We start from the raw sequence: 24692 nt of genomic DNA on the forward strand, positions 1-24692 counted from the left end.
TACCCAAGGAGTAGAAATTAACTGGCTCTCGCGTTCTGTCCCGGGGGAGCCCTGGAGGCCTGCCCTGTGCCCTATATAGGCCGCCCACTCTCTGGCGACTGCCTTCCCCTCAGGGCCCTCCGCTTCCTCGGCTGACTGCCCAGCTCTACTCAGAACTGCACAACAGAGCTCCTGCACAGGGCAGCTGGGCCCCAGGTCCCTGTCCTACCTTTCATCATAGCTCTTCCTGGCAGTCAGATGCTCTGGCCACCACTGGTAGAGGGGACCCAGGCACCTGACACTGCAGGGCCAGGGTGGCATGAGAGCAAGGTCGCAGGACAGCTGGAGTTGCTGCGGCCTGCTCTTGACCCTGGCCACAGTGGAGAGATGTCCAAACAGTGTAACTCAAAGGTCCCCATCATGCACCAACTAAATATCATTGGGCTATACTGGCATCAAACTGTGTCACTTTATCAACCAGATTCACTCTGAAAATATGCTCCACCTGCCACAGAGGGGACCCAGCGCAGTGCCCAGGCAGAGCGAGAGGCAAACAGTCCACCCGTCATACCGCATGCCCTCTGGCCAGTGCCTCCCAGGAAGGAGCCCCAACACAATGACCCCAGCCCTAGCAGCTGTGTGACTCTGGTCAGTTTTTTTTCAAACTTTAAAAAAAATATTTTGTAGTTGTAGGTGGACACATCTTTATTTATTTTAACGCAGTGCTGAGGATCAAACCCAGTGCCTCACAGTGAGAGGAAGTGCTCTACTGCTGAGCCCCAGCCCCTCGACACGGCTCTGGACTTCGGATTGCTCCCATGGCACCAGGTCACGGGCACCTCACCTGCACAGGCCTAAGCCGTGCCTGGCACAGGCAGGTGTACTGCAAGCCCACCAGCTTCCTCCCAGCACTGCCGAGCCATGGGCTGCAGGAAGCAGGGGCTGTGGGGCGGGCGACCCAGGGCATCCTGGAGGTAGGGCTGTGGGGCCACCCGCCCTAGAGTGCCGCAGTGCCCACAGCCACCTTCCCTGTGAGTTCTCTTACTCAAGAATAGAGCCCAGAGCACCCTCACCCAGAGCCACACCGCTACTGGAGACTACTGGAGACCACGAGCAACACATCCTCACTGCAAGTCCCCAGGACATACTGTGGGAAAGTAAGTGACAGACCAGCGTGTGATGAGATCTTTTATGCAAATTGTGGAAATAATTGTAAGCGTAAATACATAGGGACTGTTTACCTGGAAGCAATCAAGAAAAACTGTCAAAACACTCCTGTGGAGGGCCCATGGAGGACAGGAAGGCACAGATACATTCTGAGCCTTGCACAGGAACCCCTTCTGATCTCGCGGCCACCTGGCGCAGCCAGGTGAGGGCTGTGCCCGCTGCTCGGCTCTGGGAATTCACATCACAGAGGCCTGAGGCCTTTCAACGCAGAAGCCAGGGGACTGAACCAGCAGTGTGCCTGCAGAGTTTCAGCCGCCCCTGGGGAAGAGGCTGATGTGGCAGCTCCTGCTGGTTAGCAGTTGCCCAAGAAGGATCTGAGTGGATGCCCCAGCTGGCCCCTTGAGGAGACCTGCTGAGAATCTGCATTGTCTGATGTCACAAGGCTGGGTGCATTTGGAAGTGGCTGTGTTGAAAATAAACCCAGTCTCGGCTGGGGTGTCCCGAGTCCCCTGCTCCTCTGGTCTCTGTGTGAGATGCTTGACCACCGTGACGTCTGCAGGGAGTCCAGAGAGGCCGCTGGCACAGTACAGGGACCATTAGGGGGCCTGTCTTTTCTTCTTAGAGGCCTGGGGTGGCCTCAGCTCCCCAGGCCCGTGGGCAAATGGGCAGCAGGCAGAAGGCAGCACGCAGCCATCGGGATGATGGGTGAAGAACCAACAGATGCGAGTCTTGAAGGCCTCAGAGGACAGACTCCGCTTGGCTTCAGGTGGTTTCTCCCTCTGCAGCTCCCGTCTCCAGTCGCGAAGGTGGACTCGCCCATTCAGCACTGAAGAGCAGGAGACACAGCTGAGACGTCGACCACAAGCCCACTCACTCGTGGGTCTGTCGACATCTGCTGGGTGGGTGGCAGTGGTGCAGGGTGCGGGGTCAGAGGTGCAGAAGACTGCACCAAGGTTCTCCCCTGGTGGAGGGAGGAGGCAGTGCCCCAGTGTTGGGAACCTGGGTGCACAGTGGGTTATCAAGCGGGAGATGGCCAGGAAGGCCTTGGTGAGCAGGAGAGGTGCAGAGGGTGGCGGCGAGCCCCGGACTGATCCAGAACCAGCCAGTGAGGAAAGAGGGAGCCTCAGGGGGACAGCATTGCCTGCCATCCTGAAGGGAAACACTTGGAGGCATCTGGGCTGGGGGCTGGCCTTCACACACACCAGCAGAAGACAGGCGAGGCAGGAGGGGAGGGTCCCCTCTGGGCAGCCTGAGGTGGGGGCTGTGTGCAAGCCCTTCTATCATCTGCCCCACACTGGGGTCACACAGCGCCACAACCAGAGCCCCTCCAGATGTCCATGGTGGTGATGGGGGCTGCAGGCCTGGACACATGGAGACGAGGGCAGCTGACCCTCCCGAGCACACTGATGCAGATGCCTGCCTGGAGGCCCAGGCCTGTAGCAGAGGGACCCAGGATGGCCAGGACTGACTCAGAGCTGGGGGGCTGGGTGTGACCAGGCAGGGCAGCTGCAGGCCACTAGAGCCTGCTTGTGAGCCGATGGGCAAGCAGGGCTAAGGACCAGGCCACCCAGGTCAGGCTTAGGCTCCCCCTGGGCTTCTCCTCGGCCACTTCATTCCAAGAAGCCACCAGCTCCATGTGAACGCAGCCAAGGAAACCAAACCCTTCCTGGTTTTCACCGGAAACTATAAACCCACCCAGACAGGAAGGCTGAGAGAAACAGGGCTCCTACTGAGCAATCTGGCGCCCACTTCCAGAAGCTGAAGAAGAGCATGTACAGCCCCAGCCAGCCTCCACAGCACCCCATGTTCTGCAGGGCCAGCCCACCTGGCTGCCCTCACGTGACCCTTGGTGGACATTCTCCTCTGAAACCAGAGAAATAGGATCAACAGAGGCGCCTCGTTGCATGGATGGGCCTAAGAGGGGTTTGTTTTCAGGGATGCTCAAGCCCTAAGGCTGTGTGACGCTGTGGGCAACCTGATCTCGGGCCAGGGCACCTTTAGGACACTGACCTTCCCACAGTAGCACCTTCTGGAGAGGCACAGGGCATAACACAGTCACTGGGAACCCCCTGAAGTACGCCTGGGAGGAGCCCTGGTGCAGATAGGAGCATCCACCAGACTCCCCATGGGGCATATGACTCCATACACCAAGGAGTCTCTGGTCCGGCCTGAAGCCCCCCACTCATGCCATCCTGGACTCTCCCCACAGGCAGGCTCCTCACAGCAGTCCCTTCTGGGGCAGCTCTGTGAACTAAGGCCCACTACTCTGGATTATGGAACGACCCTGTAGGTCAGGGAAAAACAGACCCAGCCAGGATACCTCAGGCCCAGCAGTGGGCATCAATGACAGAGGGACCCCAGAGGGGGCAAAGGATGGCTCCTGGTCTACTCCCAGGGCAGAGCACGGCTTGCTGCCAGCCCCTCCTGATACCTGAGCTCCCATTCTGGGCAGACGAATGCGAGGACCAGAAGGGCAGCCCTCCAGAGGCATACACTCCAGCCGGCCCCAAGTCAGACCACCAACAGCGCTCCTCCTACAGAAATGTGTTCCTAATTTTAAAACAGAATCACAGAACAAAATCCGCTCCAGCTAGCCCACTCATACTGTCCCTGATGGCACTCCTCCTCCCTCCGTGGGCGTTTCTGGACTGCAGGCAGCCTGGAACTGCTGCCTCCTCCCCTGCCCAGACACTGGCACTCCCTCAACCCAGGGCGCTGAGCAGCCTGCGGAGAAGGAAGCAAGCCCCAGGAGCGCCAGCACCGGGCGCTCCACCAGCCAGGAGCCCTTGGGCAAGTTCCTCCTCCCTCTGAACTGTGCCCACACCTTGAGAGGGGGAGGCCCTCTGCACCCGAGTGCAGGTCAGAGGGGGAGGCCACTGCACCCCAGCACCAGTCAGATGGCACGTGCCCATCAGAGGCTGCCTGCTGGCACAACTACCTATGCTCCATGTGGGCTCTGGCAGCCTGGGCAGGAGCGGATGCATGATCAGTGGGGCTCCAGCAGTGTCGGCCATGCTGCAGCCCAGCACGACGCCACACAGGGGTGCTGGCACTAGCTGACCCAAGTCATGTGAAAGAGCATTCCCTTCCCACTCTCACAAGCCCTTCTCCAGGCCAGCCACGTTAGTCTGAAAAACAAAACAAAACCTCAAAGAGAGATAAGACCCAGCTTCAGTGCATATTTTTTGCATGACTGGAAGAGAATGTTTATTTGGCCCCACCTAAAAAGAAGTGATTCCAAAAATAATTTTGCCCCCAATGTGAACTGAACAGAAAAGCAACTTTATAGTATTTATAATGAGGAGAAGAAGTGCTCATCAGGAAGTCAAAGAAAACAATGTGCAGAAAAACAAAGAGCAGGCCTCCCGCTCCAGGAGGGTTTGAATTGGTCAAAGCTTTGGGGAAGGAAGAGCAGCTCCAGGCACAGCTGCCCAGGGACCTGGGGTCCCCTCTCCTATACCCACCCCAACACAGGGCTCCAGGGCATTTGTAGGTGGCCCCGTCCCAACAGCACACCACCCCATGGGAAGTCAGCCGCCTGAGCAGCCAGGTTACCGAGGGCAGTGGGTGTGCAAGTGGGCACAGCCCCTCTCACCCATGGGTAATGTGCACGCCCAGGCTCCTGTGCACACACAGGGCAGTGCATGCACACCTATGTTCCTGCATAAACAGGGGACAGGGCTCAATATATGCGTGCGCAGAGGACAGGGAGGAGGAGCTGGCAGCACGCCACCCTCAGGAGGCCCAGGGTCTGCTGGCTCAGGTACGAACAGCACCTCCACCACCCGTGTGTCCCTGCAAGGTCCTTTCCACCACCCAACCCTGAGCTGCTTCTGACCACCTGTCCTGGGTCTTGGGGTCCACACAGAGTAATAAGAGGGGGGCCCCAGCCCGCGCAGCCTTCAGGAGGGCGTCACACAGAAACAGCATCAAGCTAACCCATGCGGCGTGGCACAGGTCATGACTGCCCCCTGGGTAACGGTGGAGCCAGGCTGCGTGAGGGCTGAAGGCGGCGCTGCACAGGACCCTCAGGCAACAGCAGTGACTGCTGGCGACGGGGGTCCTCATCATCGCTGTGTGCCAGGTACAGACCCAGTTCTTCTCGGGCCACAGCAGCTGCACCCCATAGGCTCCCGCCCCAGGCCCTTGCACACACTGCTCCCTCTGCCCCCAATACTCATCTCTGTCCTCCCAAATCCCTGAGTGCTCTTCTCCTTCCAGCCCAGCTCAGTGTCGCCTCCTAAGTCAGGCCTTCCTGAGGGCCAGTTGGGCCCAGGCTGATCTCCCTGCACACTGCGGCTCTCACAGGAATGTGTGCTCTGGATGCTTCCAGTGTGCAGGTGGCCAAAGACAAAGCGGACGGTAACCACCACCTGGGAATGCTCTAGTGTGGCATGAGATCCAGCCAGCAGGCCTTCCCAAGGCTTACCTGCTATGCCTGAGCAACAGGTGGAATGAAAGCAGTTAGTGAGTACATCCTGGATGGACAAGGGCCTAGGCTAGGGCAGGCCAAGCTGGACTAGAGGCAAGGGAACCCAAGAGGGAGAGATGGTCACAGTCCCACACAAGGAAGGAGGGTCCTAAGTGACCCGGTGGGCACAGGGAATTTGCGCCCTCCCCAGGGTCTTCTGAAAGTGTTCACTTCCCCCAAGATGAAGAAGGAGGAAGGGGAGAGCAAAGCCGAGACCTGTGTGGGACATGCCGCAGCCCGCAGCCCGCACTCCCGCCCAGGTTGGCCCTCACCTTCGAACACCTGGTGACTGTTCCTGAGCAGTGTCTGCAGGCCTCCACACTCGCGCTTCAGCCTTTGCAGCGTCTCCCTGTCCAGCTCCCTGGCCACTTCCATCAAGGACAGGCTCTCTGTTGAGAAGTGGGGTTTCCCCAAACAACAATGAGACATTACAAACGGGAACCAGCAGATGCGGCTGGGTCCTGGTTCAATCCCCTCCTGCAAATTCAAATTCCTCAGAGCGCCAGTAGCCGGCCTGTACATTGGGTTCAATGGAACCCAGACCTCACAACAATGGGAACTACAGGAGCAGTGGCTCTGCCATCCGAGCTGCACAGACAGCGTAACACTGTGCAGGACCAGGACCCACTCTCCTGTGCAGGCTGAGCGTCGAAGGATACTGCCAGAGTCTGGTGGTGGCCTGGGTCCCTCTCCTCCCTGGTACCCACAGCATCTGAAGCCAGGGAGGCAGGGCAAGGGGCAAGCCTGCTGTCCAAGCCTTCCTAGGCTGCTCCAGCCACAGCCACCAGCCGGGCCCTAGCTCCAGGTAGGCCAGCTGCGGCACGGAGAGCTGGGTGTGAGGTAAGAAGCAGCACTGCAGGCAGGAACTGCAAGAACCAAGGGCGCCAGAAGCCACCTGTGGGCCAAGTGATCCAGGATGTACCTCAATCCCCAGGGGAGCAGCTTCTTGCACCCAGGAGAGATCTAAGGGCCTCCAGCTAGCCTTGGACCTGCAAATACCGTTCTAGGGTGCTAGCACCTGGCCTCAGGGTTTCCACAGCAGGCAGGACTGGGGCCTACCACCAGTTGGCTCTAAGTTTGGAGTGGTTTTTCTTTGTTCACCACTTTTAGACCCACCTCAGCATCGGGGTTCCGGTCCTGTGCCCAGCTAGCCTGCCGCCTCTACCCCTGGCTGTGCCTACTTAGTGGACCACCCAAGGCCCTGTAACCTGGGGGCCGGTCTGTAGTTATGCTGCCAGATCAGCCACCTGACTAGAACCACCCTGGCCCAACAGTGGCTCCTAGGGCCCTGCAGGGCTCTGCTGACTAGGCTGTCCTGTTTGGACACTTTCTGGAGAACAAGCTTGTGGTCTTGCCACATCATGCACAGGAGAGGGCAGCAGGTGAGAGGGGACTTGGCCAAGGAAGGAGCCACTGCCTCCACCTGAGCAGGAGCCAGTCCCATGCTGTTCAGGGAAAGGGCTCCTTGCTGTCCTCCAGCTTCCCAAGACTCCAGAAAAGCAGGTCTGCAGCACCAACCCCAGCAGACGGCCCACACTGCCCCCTGGTGGCCAGCCAGTGTCCCTGCAGGGAAGGAGTCCACCTCCTTATTGAGACCCAGGAAGTTTTAGCAGGAGAACCATCGTTATAAATATAATAACAGCTAGGTGCAGTGCTGCACCCCTGTAATCCCAGCAACTTGGGAGGCTGAGGCCAGACGATTCCAAGTTCAAGATCGGCCTGGGCAACTTAACAAGGCCCTAAAGAACTTAGCAAGACCCTGTCTCAATATAAAAAATAAAAAGGGATGAGTTGTGGCTCAGCAGTAAGCAGTCCTGGGTTCAATCCCTGGCATCAAAAAAATAAAATGAAATGAAAATAAATCAATAATACAATAACAGATCATATTTTGGCCCGCCTCTCTCAAATGCCACTAATCTCAGACAATGAAACAATCAGATGCAACTGCTTTGATCACAATGGATTCTTTCGAGGATTTCAAGAATTAGCAAATCTTAACATTTCCAAATTCTAGCTGCACATTCAAGGGAACAGTGCTATTTCCTGGCATTCGGTACCCTGCTTTCTAGCTGTATCATTTCTATGGTTGGGAGTAAGCAGCCCCAGCCTCTGGAGTGCATTTAACTACTAAGACCCACAATTGATGCTGGTGAGCCAGCAGGAGTGCGGCAGCCCCCAGTGTGGATGGCCTACCTCCTCCATTCCAGGTCTTCAGAACTCCTTCCTGGGAACTTCCTGTGTGTAACTTCTTTCCACCTAACAACAAATTTGCCACTTGCAAAACCACTTGATCAATAAAATCTCGAGGGAGGGAAGCGCAGTTCCTCACAGGCTCAGCCTTTTCCCTAGGGTGGAATCCAGGCAGCCAGAGCTCCACAGCCGGGGTCCCTGCTCCATGGGCAGCAGTGCAGGCCTCAGACACACCCTTGGCCTCTGCACCCAAGGCTCTGTAGGCTTCTCTGTCGGCAGCCACCTGAGGTGCAGCAGAAGGCTGTCCACCAGGCAGGCTCCGGGGGTAGCCCTGCCTACTGCGAATATACCGAGTCCTCTGCTCATCCATCCAAACTTCTTCAGAGGGTGGGTACGTTCTGGATTTTCCAATGAGACACACCTGGATTTAAAAGAGCAACGTAAGCATTTTGGCAGGCTCACATACTCCAGCACTTCTCTACCTATGGAACTCCCTTATTCTGGAATACAAACCACACAAGAATTTAAGTCATCTGTGATGAACCCGTTTTTGAAAATTTTTCTGGCGGTGCTGAACCTCATGCATATTAGGCAAACACTCTACCATGGGGCTATGTTGCCAGCCCCAAGATCCTTATTTTAAAAACTAACATTAACGTACATGACCTAGAAAAACTAACAATAAAAGCCCATGAAAATCTCATGACTCAGCTTCAGAGGTATGCAAAGGCCAACAAAGCGGCTTCGCAGCACACCCCGTTCCAGACACATCACTTGGGCTCACCCTCAGTGGATGACCACATCCACCCCATGAGCAGACAAGGGATTCACTCTGCAGAGCTCCCAAGGGGACAGGGAGAGAAGGCACCTGTGTCAACCCTGCCACAGCAAGGACACACAGGCCCTGGAGAGTGCTCGGTGCCGTGTGGGTGCTCAGTACACCCTAGCTTCCTTCCTCCTGAGTAACTGAATGAAGGATGGGCCCTAGGGTGGTGGTCATGGACATCTTCTCCAGGCACCAAGCAGAGGCAAGTCACAGAGGATGTGAGAAGCCAGTCCAGTGACACCAAGCCTCCCCTGCTACCCCAGCTGCACCTGAGGTGGGACCGCAGCTTCTCTGCTGGGAGCAAGGCCGAGCCTGGCACGCATTCAGCTCTGAGAACACCCAGACAAAAGATGAGGCAGAGTCAGGTCTCTGACAAGTAACCGGACCTCAGATGCAAATAGCAGGACAGTGGGACCTCTGACTCACCAGGGGCCTGAACTCTAGTCGATTCCATCAACCAACCCAACCTCAAAAGTCAGACTTGCCCAAACAGAGACATGAGGGGCAACAGCGAGAAGATGCTAAAGGACATCTGCAAAGCAGCGATGAGGGTGACTGCAGGGACCCAGCTGCCCACGTACGTGGACACCAGCACATCCCCAGGACCACAGCACACCTACTCTCTTGGTGGATGGAATCCTGAGGCAGTCTTCTTCCATGTGGAAGCCACAGGAGAGCCCCACTTCCCGAACAAAGTCCAAGTACTCCCGGTACTGCGTCTTCCTGCTCTGCCTGCGGCAGAACCTCCCCGTGAAGTCAAAGAAGCAGCAGGGCAGGACGAGGAACCGGCAGGCATAGGAGGACCTGCAGACAGCCACAAGAGACCCGAGCCTCAGCAGAGAGCCACATGGGGGCCACACAGGGGCAGAACAGCCAAGATTGTTCCTGGCAAATGTTTTTTTTTTTTTTGGTAGAACTGAGGATTGAATCCAGAGGTGCCCTATCACTGACCTACACCCCCAACCCTTTCTATTTTCAGACAGGGTCTCACTGAGTTGCCAAAGCTGGCCTTGAATTGTGATCCTCCTGCCTCAGCCTCCTGAGCTGGGATCACAGGTGTGTGCTATCTCACCCAGCACGGCAACATGTTTTATATTAAAGAATGAATTAGTCTTTCCCAAGTTGTGGGGAGCCATATTGAGTTACTGAAGCCAGATTTAAAGACAGGTAGTCAGTGTAGTTAGGTAAATCGGGTCTAATATCGAGTAAGATCCAAAATGGAGGCCATGTTGAGAATGAATTCCGGGAAAAGCAGAACAACTCTGTTAATGTCCCCAAGGCCCAGAGCCCATCCCAAAGAAATGTTAATGAAACAGCTCCCAGCAAACTTGGAGATGCTAACCCAAAAGTCCTTTCTGCCCAGATTACTCCTTTGGCCCACCTGTGCCCCATCCCTGACAGAACAAAGGACAGGAATGTGACAGGAATGCAAGAAGACCTTAGCTATAAAAAGGGGAGACAACCACACTTCTTCCTCTGGGAGAAGTCTTTTCTGCTGTCCTTTAATAAACTTCTACTTTCCACTCTGACCTTGCCTTGGCGTGCTTCTCTGGTGTTACTTCAACAGCGGTAACATTATCATGCCTTCCAGTCCTGATGCACCATGGAGATCTGAAAGATCACTGTAGTCTGGCACAGTAATGCCGTGACTTGTGACTCGGTCTTTTACCCCACTGGCAAGGCCAGTCTTCTGAGTAGGCACACCCTGGGGTTGAGTACACTCACCTGTTCTTTTGTAATCCTACCCCTTGCCCTGTTTGGGATAGAATGTTCCATGGAAATTCCCTTTGTGTGTCCCCTTCTCTTACTCTGCCTTTGGGTGTGGCCTTCCTAGATGTCAGCCAACCTGCTGACAGCAGACATCTTGAAGCTAGACTCAACCCCCTGAAACCTGACCCCTTGCCTCATTTGAATGGCTTCTCCCCAATAAAAGGTTTCAGCCCTCTCGTGCTCTCTCTCTCTTTTCACAGACCCTTAAGGTCAGAGGAGCCGTCATAGGACCCAAAGAAAAAGGTATCTCTGTCTCTTGTGTGGTTATTTTGTGCAGCCCAGTTCACCTGGAGTGACCCTGAGTGTTTTACTCGTGAGGAACGAGACACCAAGTGAATATCTAAAAACAATGCAGCGCAGTGTATCTTTTCAATACAATGTGAATCTAATTACTTGAGCAAAGTATAATTTCCCACCATAGTTATTCTTATCATTGTGATCCAAACATTCAGAATACTTTGAGATTAAGCACTTGGAGTCCTTAGCTAGGAGTAAGAAACTCAGAGGAAGACACCATAAAGACTGGGTGCAGACCTGACCCTGGAACTGCAAGTTCAGACAGTTCAAAAGATCCCTGGGCAAAGGAGACCTGTCGCGGAGCCTCCAGGAGCAGCCCCCCACCTCACGGAGGCTCTAAGGGCAACCCATGTCTCACAGACGCAGAGAGCTCCATCTGGAAGACATCGTGGCTGTAAAAGGTCACCTAATGACAGAGTCTGCCTTTGTTATCTGACAGCATCTTTCAACACTGGACATAGATATTGCACAGTAAGAGTGCCGACTCACCTGGCTGCTATGACTGGAATCCAGGGTGTGAGCTCATCAGAATGGTTACCAATCAGCCAATCAACACCAGGGAAAAGGGTCTCATCACTCGGGGTGATCACGTCTTCCTTAAAGAATGGCACAAAAACAGGAGAAAATGGCAAGTCGACGTGGAGCCACCAAGGCAGCAGGACAGAGGCTGTGGAGCCACACACCACAGGGCCACAGCGCACGTGGGGCATGCCCTTTTTGGCCTCGCTGCACCTCAGTCACCAGGAGCAAGGTGATGACCCTGCCCATGCCAGCCCTCAAGGGCACAAATCATTGGCAACTGTTAGGGTCATCCCTGGGGACATGACTAGCCCTTTTCGGAGTGCTGATCTCCTGATAATTAAGAAGATGGTTTTATATGAACCCAATAAGTAGCTACAGGAGAGATGGGACACAGGAACTGTCTCCCTCTGGCAGCAGGAAGAAGGAAGATGGGCCAGGGAGAGCAGCCAGGCCTGAGGCTAGGACAAGGCACCATCGCCATACCACCCAGAGCCTCCCACGGAGAGAAGCCAGCTTCACAAAAGCAAAGCACAAGCGAAGTCACACACACACCTAGCCTCAATTCTGTGCTGCTGCTCCAGTTGCCTTCCGTGAACCCTCGGACAGCGAGTAAGCCTCCCGACCCAGCCCCTGCCAGACAACGCCTCACATGCTCCTGAGGCTGGCGGCCATCACCAGTTACTGATGGCAACATTCCCACAAACCTCCACACCGCAGTGGGGGAAGACGGGCCAGCAGCCACCACAACGGCCTTCCTTCTGTAGGTGCAGCATGATGCCCAGGGAAGAGGCAGAACTGTCATCCGCAGTCAGAACACATGGGAAGGTATGTGACCACTCACCACTCACCACTCACCACTCAAGGGCACGCCTCACAACAAAGCCACCCGAGCAGGCCTTTTGCAGACGTGAAGTATACAAGAGCAGAGCTGAAATCCTATAGTCTTTCTGGTCCTTAAATAAGGCATGTGCTTTTATTTACACAGATGTTGAAAAAAAGAAAATGGTACTGCTGGACCTACAGTAAGTGCCCAACCTACAAGCAGGTGAAACAAGTCTTTGGAGATATGATTCTTTTATTCCCTCCCAACCTAGGTTTGAGTCTGCCCGTCTGGCTCTTCATGTGGCTTGAATTAATTGAGCCCTCCTGTACACCTGTGACTGCCATAACTGCCCCTGAGCCTCTGGCCACAGTGCCGTGGAAACAAAGCCCTCCTGTCTACTTCATGAAAAGCCTTCACTGGCATTGGGAATACAGCAAACTGCAACTTTCCTACTTCATACATAGTTTCACAAAATTAAGTCGGTTTGCAACCATCACAATGCAGCCATTACCAACAGGTGTTTTGTTTTAAAGCAAAAGAGGTTTTTGAAGGACAAGAGGTGGTCTGACACACTTGACCTTTGAAGTTCTAGACTGGCCCTCCAGGGAAATCACTCAGCTGATCAGGAGGAAACACTTTACCGGGAAATCTATAAACACTGTGTATTAGCGAACAAAGCCACTCTTGTGGAACCACAGTCCTGAGCACAGAACTTGTGATTGGAACTCAGTGGGCTTCTACCCCCACCTTGGAACACAAGTCAGCACCTTCAGACCAAAGACAAAGCTTTAGGGGCAAAAAGAAAAACAGATCAGAACCAGAACTCTCCAGGCAGGGTCTCCCCAAAAGAGCCAGAGGCAGGCTGCTGGGGAGCCTCTGAGGAATGACGAGAACCTCCTACCCACTCTTTTTTTTGAACATAAGTTCTTCTTTTAAATTTTTTTTTTAGTTGATGGACCGTTATTTTATTCATTTACTTATATGTGGTGCTGAGAATGGAAGCCAGGGTCTCACACAAGCTAGGCAAGGGCTCTCCACTGAGCTGAGCCCAGCCCCACCTCCTACCCATTCTCCAGAGCACCCACACCAGCCAGCCCTTCCCTGAGGTCCTGACTGTTTGAACTTCTTACCCAAAGAAAGGGAGGCCTCAGGACACTGGGATTTAAAGTCAGCTATTACTCTTTTGTTGTTGCTGCCATTATTGAGCCCAGGGGCGCTTAACCACTGAGCACATCCCAACCCTGTGTATTTTTGCTTTGAGACAGGGTCTCGCTAAGTGCTAGGGCCCCAAGTTGCTGAGGCTGGCCTTGAACTTCTCACCCACCCCCGAGTCTCCAGGGTCATCGGCCTGGCCACTTCAGCTCACTCAACTTCACTCCGTTTGCTTTGATCATCAACCTCACAGTCCACATCAGGGGCCACTTTTGCTAGGTGTACAACAATCAGCGTCTGCACACACCCACAGAGCCTTCCCCAGCACATGGCCAGCTGACCAAAGGTCTTCAAGCCTGAGGTTTTACAAGTATTTTTTAACTTACTATAACACATGAACATATAAGCAATTACAAATCCCTCTAGAACAAGCAAAGAATAAATTTAGAATAAAAGCCATTAAGACACAGGGCAGCTGGAGCAAACTCCCCTCCTCCGGTGCTCTCTCCTTTTTGGCAATATTATTCTCTGCTTTAAAAAGCAACAGAAAACATTAAAAGTGTCCTGAAGACTTTTACTTTCTTACCTTTACTTTTTTTGGGGGGGGCGGGGGAGACTGGGGATTAACTCTGGAGCATTTGACCACTAAGCCACACCCCAGCCCTATTTTGTACTTTATTTAGAGACAGGGTCTCACTGAGTTGCTTAGCGCCTCGTCTGCCGGGATTTGGCTTTGAACTCGTGATCCTCCTGCCTCAGGCTCCTGAGCCACTGGGATTACAGGCGTGTGCCACTGCACCAGGCTTTACTTTCTATTTATGGGAGAAATAATAATACCTGCTGCCTGTTTCAATGGCAATGTGGGTCATGTGGGGGTTGGGAGATAAAGGAAGGAACTCGGCTGAAGAGCACATGGGGCTCACATTCTCCTCTCCACTCTCCAAGGAACAATAAAAAACTGTTTTCATTTCTCAAATCAATATTCTGCCCTCCAGTAGATGGGACTCTGACCTGTCATAGTCATGCCTTTGACTCCATGGACAAAGGCCTTCTAGTAATCCAGCAGCCTAGCAGCAGAAACAGTATGGTGGGAATGGAGGCCATGCCCATGAAGCTCACCAGAGGGCAGGCAGCTGAGCCCATGAAGCCCCTAGAGAGTGGGGACCAAGCACACACAGCCTCCCCACAGGGTCCTGAACACTCACTGCACTGGAGTGTCCACAGCCTTGCAAGCACCTAAGAAGAGGAGGCACATCACCCCAAGGTGGCATGGGAACACTCTGCAGGAGACGCATGTCATATGCAGCAGGCTCAGGAGGAGGCACCTCTCATGGCCAGAGCTCAGCTTCCACTCCTCAACGTGACCAGAGGGCTGTGGAATCTCAAGTGTCCTATCTCCCTTCCTTTCCACTTTCAGGTCCTGGTGTGCAGGGCTGGCTGAGCCACACACACTCACTCAACAGGTGCCACCGGGATGAGCCTGAAGTCAAGCACATGGGCTGTCAGTACCTCTAATTGAGTTTGGGGTCCATACAAGTCCCAGATTTTCCTTCTTCGGACATCGATCCCTCTGCCTGGATGCTGAAATAGTTTTAGAAACCAAAGATCACATTTAATACGTCACAACAAACCAGCAACAAAAATGCAAGGTCTGCAGGTAGTGCAGCACGCAGGGCAGAAACTGTGCCTGGCAGAGAGGCTTAAACTCCTGCCAGCGGCTCCTGGTCAAGGCTGTGCTTCCAGCACTCTGCTCTTCGCACCTCGGCCGAGCTCCAGCTCTCCCAGGCAAGCTGCTTACTCCCTACCTGGGAGGAGAAGGGTGCTGACACCCCCCCCCCCACCGTGGTCTCCACCTCTCAGCTCCCAGGTCCCACAGGCAACCCGCTTGCAGCGATTACACAAACTCATTCTCGCAAAGCACTGGAAAAGCCCATTTTAACAGCCAGGCCGACTCTGAGTCCAGACAGCAGCAGCCGAAGTGATGCTGTGAACCCTGTGCCTAACCTGAAGAGGAAGAGACTCTAGCAAAAGCCACAGAGCCATACTCACCCCCTCGCTGCAAAGGATGTGGACCAGGAGACCGTTTCCACACCCCAAGTCCACAAAGGACTGTTTGGTGGTCACTCCTCTCTGGGCCCTTTCCTCTTCCCACAGGATCTAAGGAAACAGAAGCGGCAAAGAAAAGCCAGTTTGTAGTTCACATTTTGAAGAATAATCCAGATACAAATCCCTCCTGGGCAGGACACATGGCCACACCTGTGATCCCAGCTATTTGAGAGGCTGAAGCAAGAGGATTTCAAGTGTGAACCAGCCTGGGAAACTTAGTAAGATCCTCTTTCAAAATAAAAAGTGAAAAGGGCTGGGGATGTTGCTCAATGGTACAGCACCCCTGGGTTCAATCCCCAGTACCACAAAATAATCAAAAAACCCAAATGCCACCTGTAACTACATATTGTACTCCCAGGCCTCACTTGAAGCCCTGGCCTCTAGGCAAATGGCACAGGGGAGTCCACTGCTGCTGCCTGACGCTCACTGCATGGGGCATCGAAGCTGCTCTTTCTTTGTTCACCAGGAGTCACATTCAGGGTTGGGGCTGTAATTTAGTGGTAGAGCATATGCTCAGCACATGCAAATACCTGGTTCAATCCCCAGATTTAGGAAAAAAAGGCCGCATTTAAGTGGTCATTTCTGATATGAGCTTTATAGATAAGTTTCTTTACACTTTCTCTTCATCCTTTAAGTTTTGTGTACTTTAATAATCAGAAAAACTGTTATTTCTAAATTAAAAGAACAAGTCAAAGGGAAACTAAAAATGATCTAAATATTGCATAGATAAGAAAATTAAAACTAGGTAGGTGTGGTAGCGCATGCCTGTAATCCCAGTGGTTTGGGAGGCTGAGGCAGGAGGATCACAAGTTCAAAGCCAGCCCTGGCAACTTAGCGAGGCCCCAAGCAACTCAGCAAGTCCCTCTCTCTAAATAAAACACAAAAAAGGGCTGGGGGTGTGGCTCAGTGGTTAAGTGCCCAGGGGTTCAATCCCTAATAACAACATCAACAACAACAAAAAAAAGGAAAATTGAAACTACTAAGTTAAATGGCTGCCCAAATTTAGCTGGCTAGTGAGCAAGCTGAGGAAGGACCCAGGGACAGGGGCCCAGGCCCAAAGGTGGAAGGCATGTGTGTGTGAGAGCCTAGTGCCAGCAGCACCCTGAAGTTGGCTTCAGAGTGTGCTCCCTTCATGCTAACACATGCTAACACATGACAAGCAGCCTACGGCCAGAACACCATAAGTTACAGATGTGGGGACCGTCCTCCCTCCCAGGGGCAACCTCCACACACTGCATGCTGCAGACCTTCTTACCAGCAGGTATGCAGCAATAGCCACGTCTTCATATACAAACTTTTCAGGATCAGTTACTTCAGGCCACACCTAAAAGATTTTCAAGAACACATGAAAATGGTTGTTCCATTTCCCACCACTTCACAGTAAGACATCCTCAAAAGGCACAAGTCAAACTGACCTGGTCATGCAATAAAAGAGAAAACATGACCAGCTCCAAAGGGACAACTTCACACCTGAATGCTCCTACTGTGAGCCTCCCATTAAGACAAAATCACCACACTATGTGTTCAAAACAGGAAGTGTCTGGTGTAATGTGATTAAAACCAAGATGGGGCTGTAGAAATGTACAAAAGATGTGTAGATGAGGCAATCAGATCTCAGAGGAAAATGCCCAACTACAGGAACCGGTTTATCTGGATAAAAACAACAGGGGCTGGGGATGTGGCTCAAGTGGTAGCGTGCTCGCCTAGCATGCAAGAGGCACTGCATTCAATTCTCAGCACCACATAAAAATAAAATAAAGATATTGTGTCCATCTAAAACTAAAAAATATTATAAAACAACAACAACAAAGAAATAGGTGGTGGGGGAGGAAAGAAGAAGGCCAGGAGCTGAACACCAACGCCCTAGCCCGTGGCAGCAGTGGCAGTGTCCCTGCAAAGCAGGGAGGGAGCCTGGGCCCTAAGGCACGTGCAGAGAGACCACTGAGGCCCCCTGGAAGGGGCAAAGCAGGCGCTGGGAAATGGCACAGCCTCACCGCTGAGGTCAGCAAGATGCGCATCGGCATCTGGCCCTAGAGGAATCCCAAAGGCCAGTGCTCACCGCTGGGATTCCACTTCCCATCAGAGTATATGACACCCCTCCAGGGAGCCAGCTCATATAAACAATCTTAAAAGCTGTAAAAACATGAGCAGTACCTTCCTGCAAGTACTGAGTAGTGGGCAGGAAGTTGTGGACACAGGCAAGGCTCTTTGAGGGAATGGGCCCAGCCCCAGGCAGAGGCCCTCCAAACTCTCGGTGCCTCGTGTGATGGACCATCATGGTGCAGGCTGTGGCTTTCGAGTGCCTTGCAGACAGTGACGGTGATGACTGAGGGGCAAGAAACCACAACGTGTGTTTTTCCTGGGAGTACGTTCTCAATACTTGAGCTTTTCGTGTTTCCCTTAAAACACCTTCAAATTCACACTAAAGAATTCTGGTAATTAATTCAATGTTCAATCACTTTCAATTACAATTCCCTTCTGATCTCTTGAAAATATAATGTAGAAAAAAGAGCAAACCTCTCCATCACACATTTTGCCTGGGTGCTGGGCGCCCCTCAAGGCGGGAGCACAGCAGCCGTCACACACTAGGGGGCACATCTGGACTTGGGGTCTGCAGCTGGACAGATCCAGAAGAACCACTCTACTCCAGGGTCTGGTCATGGCACCTCATCTACAGGGGCTCACAGATGTCCCACAGAATTACCTTCACCATTTCTTTGTACTTCTCTTTAAGTTCCTGGTAAACCTGGCTGTACTGCAGGATGGAAATGAGAGAGAGGGTGCTTTTAAATTCACTTTTCTTGCTCTCTACAGACCACTTGGCCAACCTGGCCAGCAGTTCTTCTCCAAGCCAGGTAGGATTGGGATATATAACTCCATCCGAATGCCACCTCTCTGGACAGAAAATTAAAACAGATATGAACCTTTAAAAATAAGAAAAATATGAGTAAGTGGGGCTGGTTTTAATTCTAATTTTAAATTATGTATTTATTCACCAAAAGAACAGAGCAGAAACACACACATGTATAACTATAAAATATTTTACTAAACCAGATGCCAAATGACCTCAAAGTAGTCATGAAAGTTTTGGCTACTAAAGAAAAAAAAAAAAAAAAACACACTTAAGAGCAGAAAGAATTCCTCCTGCTGCCATCTGTGAAGTCCTCCTCGAGTCCCAGGGCTAGAGGGCCGTGCAGAGGACCGTGCAGAACTGCCGGCCCTCCTCCTGTGTGCAGAGCCAGCCCTGCCCCGGCTTCGGGCTTCCTGACTTTGTAGTTTTCATGCGTGTTACTCAAACGTGAGTATACTGGCTCCTCAATACTAGCCAGAATTCCATCACAGAGAAAAGGACATGTGCATGGTCCCCCTGCATGTGCCTCTCATGTATTCTCTGTCAGCAAGGACACAACTGCCCTATGTTCTGCTCTTAGCAGGGCCAGATACACTGAGGCCCTCTCTATGTTGGATAAAGAAATGACAGCTCACAGATCACAGTCCACAGGGGGGCAGGCGGGGACAAACATAGGCTCAGAAGACACCACCACACTTAAGGCCTGCAACCTGGGCAGCACTCTGAGGGACAGAGTGTTAAGCTTATTGGTCAGATGAGAAAAAGCTACAAAAACGAAGGTTTACAGGCAACAAGGGTCCCTAAGAGCACACAAAACAAGGTCTTTGGATAAGAAAGGCTGCTAACTGGTTGCCAAGTGATAAGAGTGAGCAGATGGGCAGTCTTCTGAGAGCCAGGCCACCATGATGCATCAAAGGGACAATTAGCACCATGAGTATTCCATGGAGGACAGATCTGGGAGGGGCTGGAAAGGACCCTTCCTGGACCTCGAGCGAGGCTCTTTGCCCATGTCCCCAGAGGTCCACGTGGCTTCCTCCCTCCCTCCCTCAGGCTGCTTCTTAGTTGTTCCTTTCCCTGCTGGCCTGACATAAAACCAGTGGCCCAACACTGCCATTTTTAATGCAAGGTCATGGGAACAGAGCCACTTTTACTGTTTTGGCTTTCTTCCTAGCACGGAGAACGTATCTTTTGTCTCCTCTGTGAGACTTGCTTAGCTCACATGCCTGGCACGAAGCACATGACAGGTACACAAGTCCAGCCAAAAGGAAGCATGACGAGGAGCCCTCAGATACCGCCTCGTCTGCACTCAACTTAGAACACAGTCACCTCTGGCCCCACGGTGCGATCAGTGCTCAAGGGGATGCCAGCAGCTGTCTGTGGAGCCACTTCAGGAAATTCCAACCAGGAAATAGGGGTGCCAGCCAATCCTTAGTGCTTATTGTAGCCAGGGGCCCTGCTGGGTGCATTCACCATAACCTCAAGGAACAGGTGTGGCCTCAAAGCTCACCGATAGTAGCTCCGGCATGAGTACATGCCAGATTGATGCCAGAGGTGAGTGGCCTCCCCTGTGTTCCCAAGAGAGAAAGCCAATAAGGAGGGACCTCAGGGCAGGTGTCCTCAAGGGACTCAAGCACTCCCATTAGACTTGGCCTGCAATGGACTTGAGGCCCAGCCCTTCCTCAGAGGTCAGTAATCATCAGACCCACTTCAGTGGTGAGGAAGTGAGGGCTACATGGGTAGAGTGACAGACAAGAAGACTCCACTGCTGGGGAAGCCCAGCTCTGTCTGACTCTAAACCCTGCTCTGTCCCCAGCTCTCCAGGCAGCTCAGGAGTGTTCGAGAAAGTACTGATAAGCTATGGCTCTCAGGAAAGCGGCAGTGGAAGAGTAATGAGGAAGTTTACTCTTCTTTTGCCTTGTTCATTTAATACTAATGGAATCAACCAAATGTCACACTTGCTGCACAGGACTAAATCCTGCATGGAATCAAGGGTTTTTAAGCCCTACTTTAATAATAAGCACCTCTGAATACCCACTGTGAAAGGGAGCATCATCCACTTCTCCTGATCTAGTTGTAAAAATAACAAAGTAACAACAGGACTGGAGTTGACTTGAACTTCATGTCAAAACTGAGTGCTACTGCCATGTGGGACACAGAGACTAGGGATTCCAGCTAGGTTGTTACCCCAAAACACAGGGCCAACCCAACAAGAACCAGCAAAAAGACAGGAAAGTACCCTGGAAGCCATCCTGCACAAGAGACAGGACTTCAGCTTGCCAGTGACCCAGAATCTTCCAGTCGCCCAGACAAGTAATTGATTGAAACCACAAAGCAAAGAAATGAGCCAGCTGTCCAGTTCTTACCATTCTTCTTTGCTACGACTGAGCTGAATCTGATACACATTGTTCATCTTAACCTCTAAATGCCCATCTTCATTTTCTTCCAAAGGTAAAAAAGTTACGGTTCCATTGGGGACATCTGGGAAAAAAGACAATAATAACAGATTACCACTGCATAGCCTTATGTTGCCTCAGAGGCAGCGTGAAGAGGATGAGCGTGTCACAATCCCAGTCTCCAGAGGCCTTCCCAGCACCCCAGGAGGACAACTGTGTCTTATCACAGTCATAGCCCAGCCTAGAAAGCACGAGGCACAATAGCCATTTGCGGAGGTGCAGGAGCCAAGAATTCAGGAAAGGGTGCAGTGACATGGACTGAACACTACTCTAGATGACTGTGACCCCCAGACGCCAGTTCAGGACAGTGAACACCACTCCAGGCCTCTGAACTCTGGGCCCTGAACTGTGTGGAATCCTGGTGGTTACAGGGACTCTGGATTCACCTTCTCATTAAGATATAAGCAGAGCACCTACTCCTAAGTTAACCTTAAGGCAATTTGCCAATTTGTGTTGAAACTTAAGCTTTGGTGGTATGAAGCTCTATCCCTAAAATTGCTTGTTTACCTTTAATATAAAAAAAGAGCAAAATCAAATTTAAAGATGAACGTACACCTCACTTCACAAACCAAGCACGAACAACTGAAATCACCTTCCACAGCAGGCCCAGTTCTCTACCTCTGTGTCAACCTGGTCAGCTACCAATAGCTATGATTCCTTAGTCACCTTACTCTGAGACCTGTGTGACCTCACCCAGAGTAGGGCAGAGAAATATACAAAAGCTGGGAGTGTCTCCACTTTCAAAAACAGCAGTTATTAAGCACTTAACACTGCCAGGAACTAATCCCAAGTACTTTGTAATACAAAATTTCATTTAAGTACTCCCACAACTATAAGAGATTTTATTACCCCATTTTACAAATGCAAAAACTAAGGCACAGAGACACTGTAAAACCTAACTGGGGGCCACACAGCTAATAAATAGCAAAGCAGAATACAAGGCCACACCATCAGTATTCTATGGAGGACATAAATACTCTGAAGAGCCTTCCTGGCAGGGACTGAATGTACCAGGAAGCTTACAGGAGGAGCATCAATCACCTCCTCAAGAGAAAGGAAGGCAGGGCAAGACAGCAAGATCAAAGGCTTTGTGGGCTGTTTCACTGATCCTCTCAGTCTAGTGGATAGGTTATATAGGTAGATTGTTATGACCACTGATAAAAGCTGGAAGAATTCTAGACTGGACTGGGTCAGAGAGGCCCCTGGAGGAAATGCAGAAGTGTCACAAGGACACCAGGGCAGAAAGTACTGGGGGAGGGAGAAGGCACCTACAGCAACCGCCGCCTGTGGTAGGCAGAGGGTCTCCCCAGGATGGCACACCCACACCCATGTCCAATACTCATGAACACATTGTTATGTAGCAAAAATAGCTTTGTAGATGTGACTAAAGCTACAGGCCTTAAGTGGGAGGGTATCCCGGGTTATCCAGGTGGGTTCAGTCTCAAACCATGAGTCCTCAACAGCAGAGAACTTTCTCCAGCTGGAGGCAGAAGTCAGAGAAACTGCAAGCAAAACAACGATTCAAAACCACTACAGGCTCAGAGGCATAGGGCACTGTCCCAGGAACCAGAGAGGCCTCTAGGAAATGACAACCAGAAAGGAAACAGGGGCACCAGTTCTACAACCATAAACAACAGGGTTCTGCCAACCTAAAGGAGTTTGCAAAGTGGATTTTCTCCCTGAGCCTCCTGACAAGAGCCAAGACAGTCAGCTCTTACATTTTGGCCTTGTGAATGAAACCTAGAGCAGAGAAGCCAGCAGAGACCACCAGAAATTCCAACCTACAAAACTGTAAGAAGCAGTTTGTCTGGGTTTGGCCATTAAATGCATAGTAATTTGCTACAGCAACAGTAGGAAGTTCACAAATGCTGAATAACGTTTGAGGCAGGGAGTAGTTTAAGTCTGAAGGCCACAGTCAAAATAAATGTCTGAAATTTTCTTGAAAAACACTCAAAACTAGTCAGTTCCCTTCTGTCCAATCACCACGCTCTTTCTCATCTGTGTCAGCATAAATTGCTTACTGAACTTTAACTTCTCTCTTTAACGGCTGAACTTCTAATTGATCATTCAAGACCCAGCCCATCCTCACCTGCTCCCTGGGGCCTCGCGGACTCTGACCACCTGGACCAACTTCCCAACCCCTGGACTGCGGACACGCATTTCTACACACTCCCTCAAAAACAAGCAAACACCTACAACTTCACTAGTAAATCGCCGAGTGCTGCCACGGCAGGTCCCTGCCGCGCCTTTCCAAGGGACGCTTTGCGCCCTCGCCGCGTTCCTCCTCCACTACCAGCTGCGCGCTGACCTTGCACAACCACTTCTCTCCCGGGAGCCGAGAGCGGGCAACGAGCGCTCCTTTTCGGGATGACGGTTCTGAGAGCCAGGTCGAGCTGCTGCGGGGCCTCGGGCGGCGAGCGGGCCCCGGGGCCGGAGAGGAAGGCCAGCACCTCCGGGCTGCCGTCGGCCAGGCTCCGGGACAAACGGCCCCAGAGCGAGTCCAGATCTACGGCGCGTCCAGTCCTGACGGGCGGCCCGGGATCCCCAGCGAGCAGCGGGGCCTGGGCCTGCTCAGGTCCGCCAGCCGCGGGGCTCCGCTCGGGTCCTAATCCCGGCCCGGGGTCTCCCTCAGCGGAGCCCTGGCGGGGTCCCCGCCGCTCCTGCTCGAGGCCAGCGCTCGGCCCGGGACGGCAGACTTCGGCTCGGGGCAGGGCGGCGCTCCCGCGGGCCTCCAGGCGGGCGCCGCTCAGCCGCTTGTTGACCACCTGCGGCTTCTCCAGCCACACGGCCACCGCCGCCCAGAAGCCGCCCGGGAGCAGCGCACCGGGGTCGCACACCCGCACCCGGCCCACCTCCGCCATAGCGCGCCGGCGCCCCGATCCCAGGCGGCGCGCGGCAAAGACGCACCTGGCAGCGGCGCGCCACGATGACGCACGTACGGCAGCGCGTCGACGTCGGGGCGCGGCGGCGGCGAAACTAGAGCCGAGGGACCTCCTCTCTGAGGTCCACTGCTGCGTCGCCTCGGTCGCTGTCCTTCCGTCCCGTTAGGGTGCTGATGCGGAGGGCGGTCTGAGCGGAGTCGGTTCTGGAGGGCTCTGGAGGCGGCGCGGAGCACGCACGGCGCCCCGGAACCGCTGGTAGGAGCCCGGGAGCCCGAATGTGTGAACGCGCAAGGCCGCCGCTCTGGGGGAGCGCCCCCTGCTCCGCTTGCAGCCCGGTGTGCTTTCCTCTGGGAGAGTGACAGCCGGCCACCCCCAGGTCCGAGCTCAGCCCCGGGCCGCCGAGAACCGTGCACTGTGAGCTCGCGCCCAGTGAGCGGCACCGTGGAGCGGCACGCGGAGGCCGTCCTCGGGAGCGCAGGTCGGTGGGCACAGCCCGAGGACCTCGGTGGGGAGGGTCTTCGCCCTCTGGAGCCCAGGGCCAGTGGGCACAGCCCGAGGACCGCGGTGGGGAGGGTTATCACTTGCAGCGAGTACGGAGAGCACTGGGACAACTCCCAAATCGGTGTCTCCCTGATTGCTCGGGCCAGGGGATTTTATTAGGGAGATTTATGCTAACCTCTGTGGAAAAGACTTTGCTTGTTGAGTCCGGCTGTTGCAGAGCACGCCCAGTCTCAACCCATACTTGCTTAGGTCTTGAAATGTGGCAGGTGGGAATGCTCCTCAGGTGAAGAATTAAGCATTATGATGAGCAAAGTTCACTGCATTACCCAGAAGGACTCACATTTTGGCTGAGTTTAAACTGACACCTTGTGGTCTAATCTGGAGGGGGTTTTTGTTTCATTTTGTTTGACCTGGAATTGAACCAATATACTACCACTGATGCTACATGCCCCAGTCCTTTTCATTTTGAGACAGAGTCTTCCTAAGTTGCTGAAGTTGACCTCCAACTTGGCAGTCCTCCTGCATCAACCTCCTAAGCCACCTAACCAAGCCTGAGAATCCTATCTGAAACAACTTGAACGGATGTCAGCAGTTATTTAAAGAGGTGACAGCTTCCCCCAAGCATAAGCACCTTGCCCCTAAAAGTTCCTGTCTAGTAGCTGTCAAAAAAAGGTTCAAAAACTGCCAGTGTCATCCAAGGTC

General features: G+C 53.0%; 1 protein-coding gene across 2 annotated transcripts; it reads right to left on the bottom strand.

The window, feature by feature from the left end:
• Positions 1-1154: 1154 nt before the first annotated feature.
• Trmt44 (tRNA methyltransferase 44 homolog) lies at positions 1155-23468 on the bottom strand. 2 transcript variants are annotated; one of them, XM_027939838.2, is made up of 11 exons: positions 22916-23468; positions 20518-20632; positions 18008-18227; positions 16559-16627; positions 15247-15354; positions 14707-14778; positions 11190-11296; positions 9254-9437; positions 7811-8228; positions 5890-6006; positions 1155-1972 (listed from the first exon to the last, which is right to left on the bottom strand). In XM_027939838.2, exons 1-11 carry the CDS (start codon positions 23466-23468, stop codon positions 1743-1745), a joined length of 2193 nt encoding a protein of 730 aa, XP_027795639.2. In that variant the 3' UTR covers positions 1155-1742. The 2 variants fall into 2 exon arrangements, with proteins under 2 accessions (XP_027795639.2, XP_027795688.2); XM_027939887.2 differs by having other exon boundaries at positions 18008-18198; positions 22916-23005.
• Between the last annotated feature and the right edge of the window lie 1224 nt (positions 23469-24692).

The sequence above is a fragment of the Marmota flaviventris genome, chromosome 7 (genome assembly GCF_047511675.1).
Source record: "Marmota flaviventris isolate mMarFla1 chromosome 7, mMarFla1.hap1, whole genome shotgun sequence".
NCBI classification, from domain to species: domain Eukaryota; kingdom Metazoa; phylum Chordata; class Mammalia; order Rodentia; family Sciuridae; genus Marmota; species Marmota flaviventris.

Bases quoted from the DNA above. Each gene is read 5' to 3' on its own strand.
- Trmt44 (XM_027939838.2), bottom strand. From the start codon at position 23,468: ATGGCGGAGGTGGGCCGGGTGCGGGTGTGCGACCCCGGTGCGCTGCTC. The intron at 18,228-20,517 runs GTAAGAACTGGA...TTATTTTTAAAG, and splicing joins AGTCGTAGCAAAGAAGAATG to GTTCATATCTGTTTTAATTT. The intron at 1,973-5,889 runs GTGAGGGCCAAC...CCTGCTCTTCAG, and splicing joins CAGTCACCAGGTGTTCGAAG to TGCTGAATGGGCGAGTCCAC.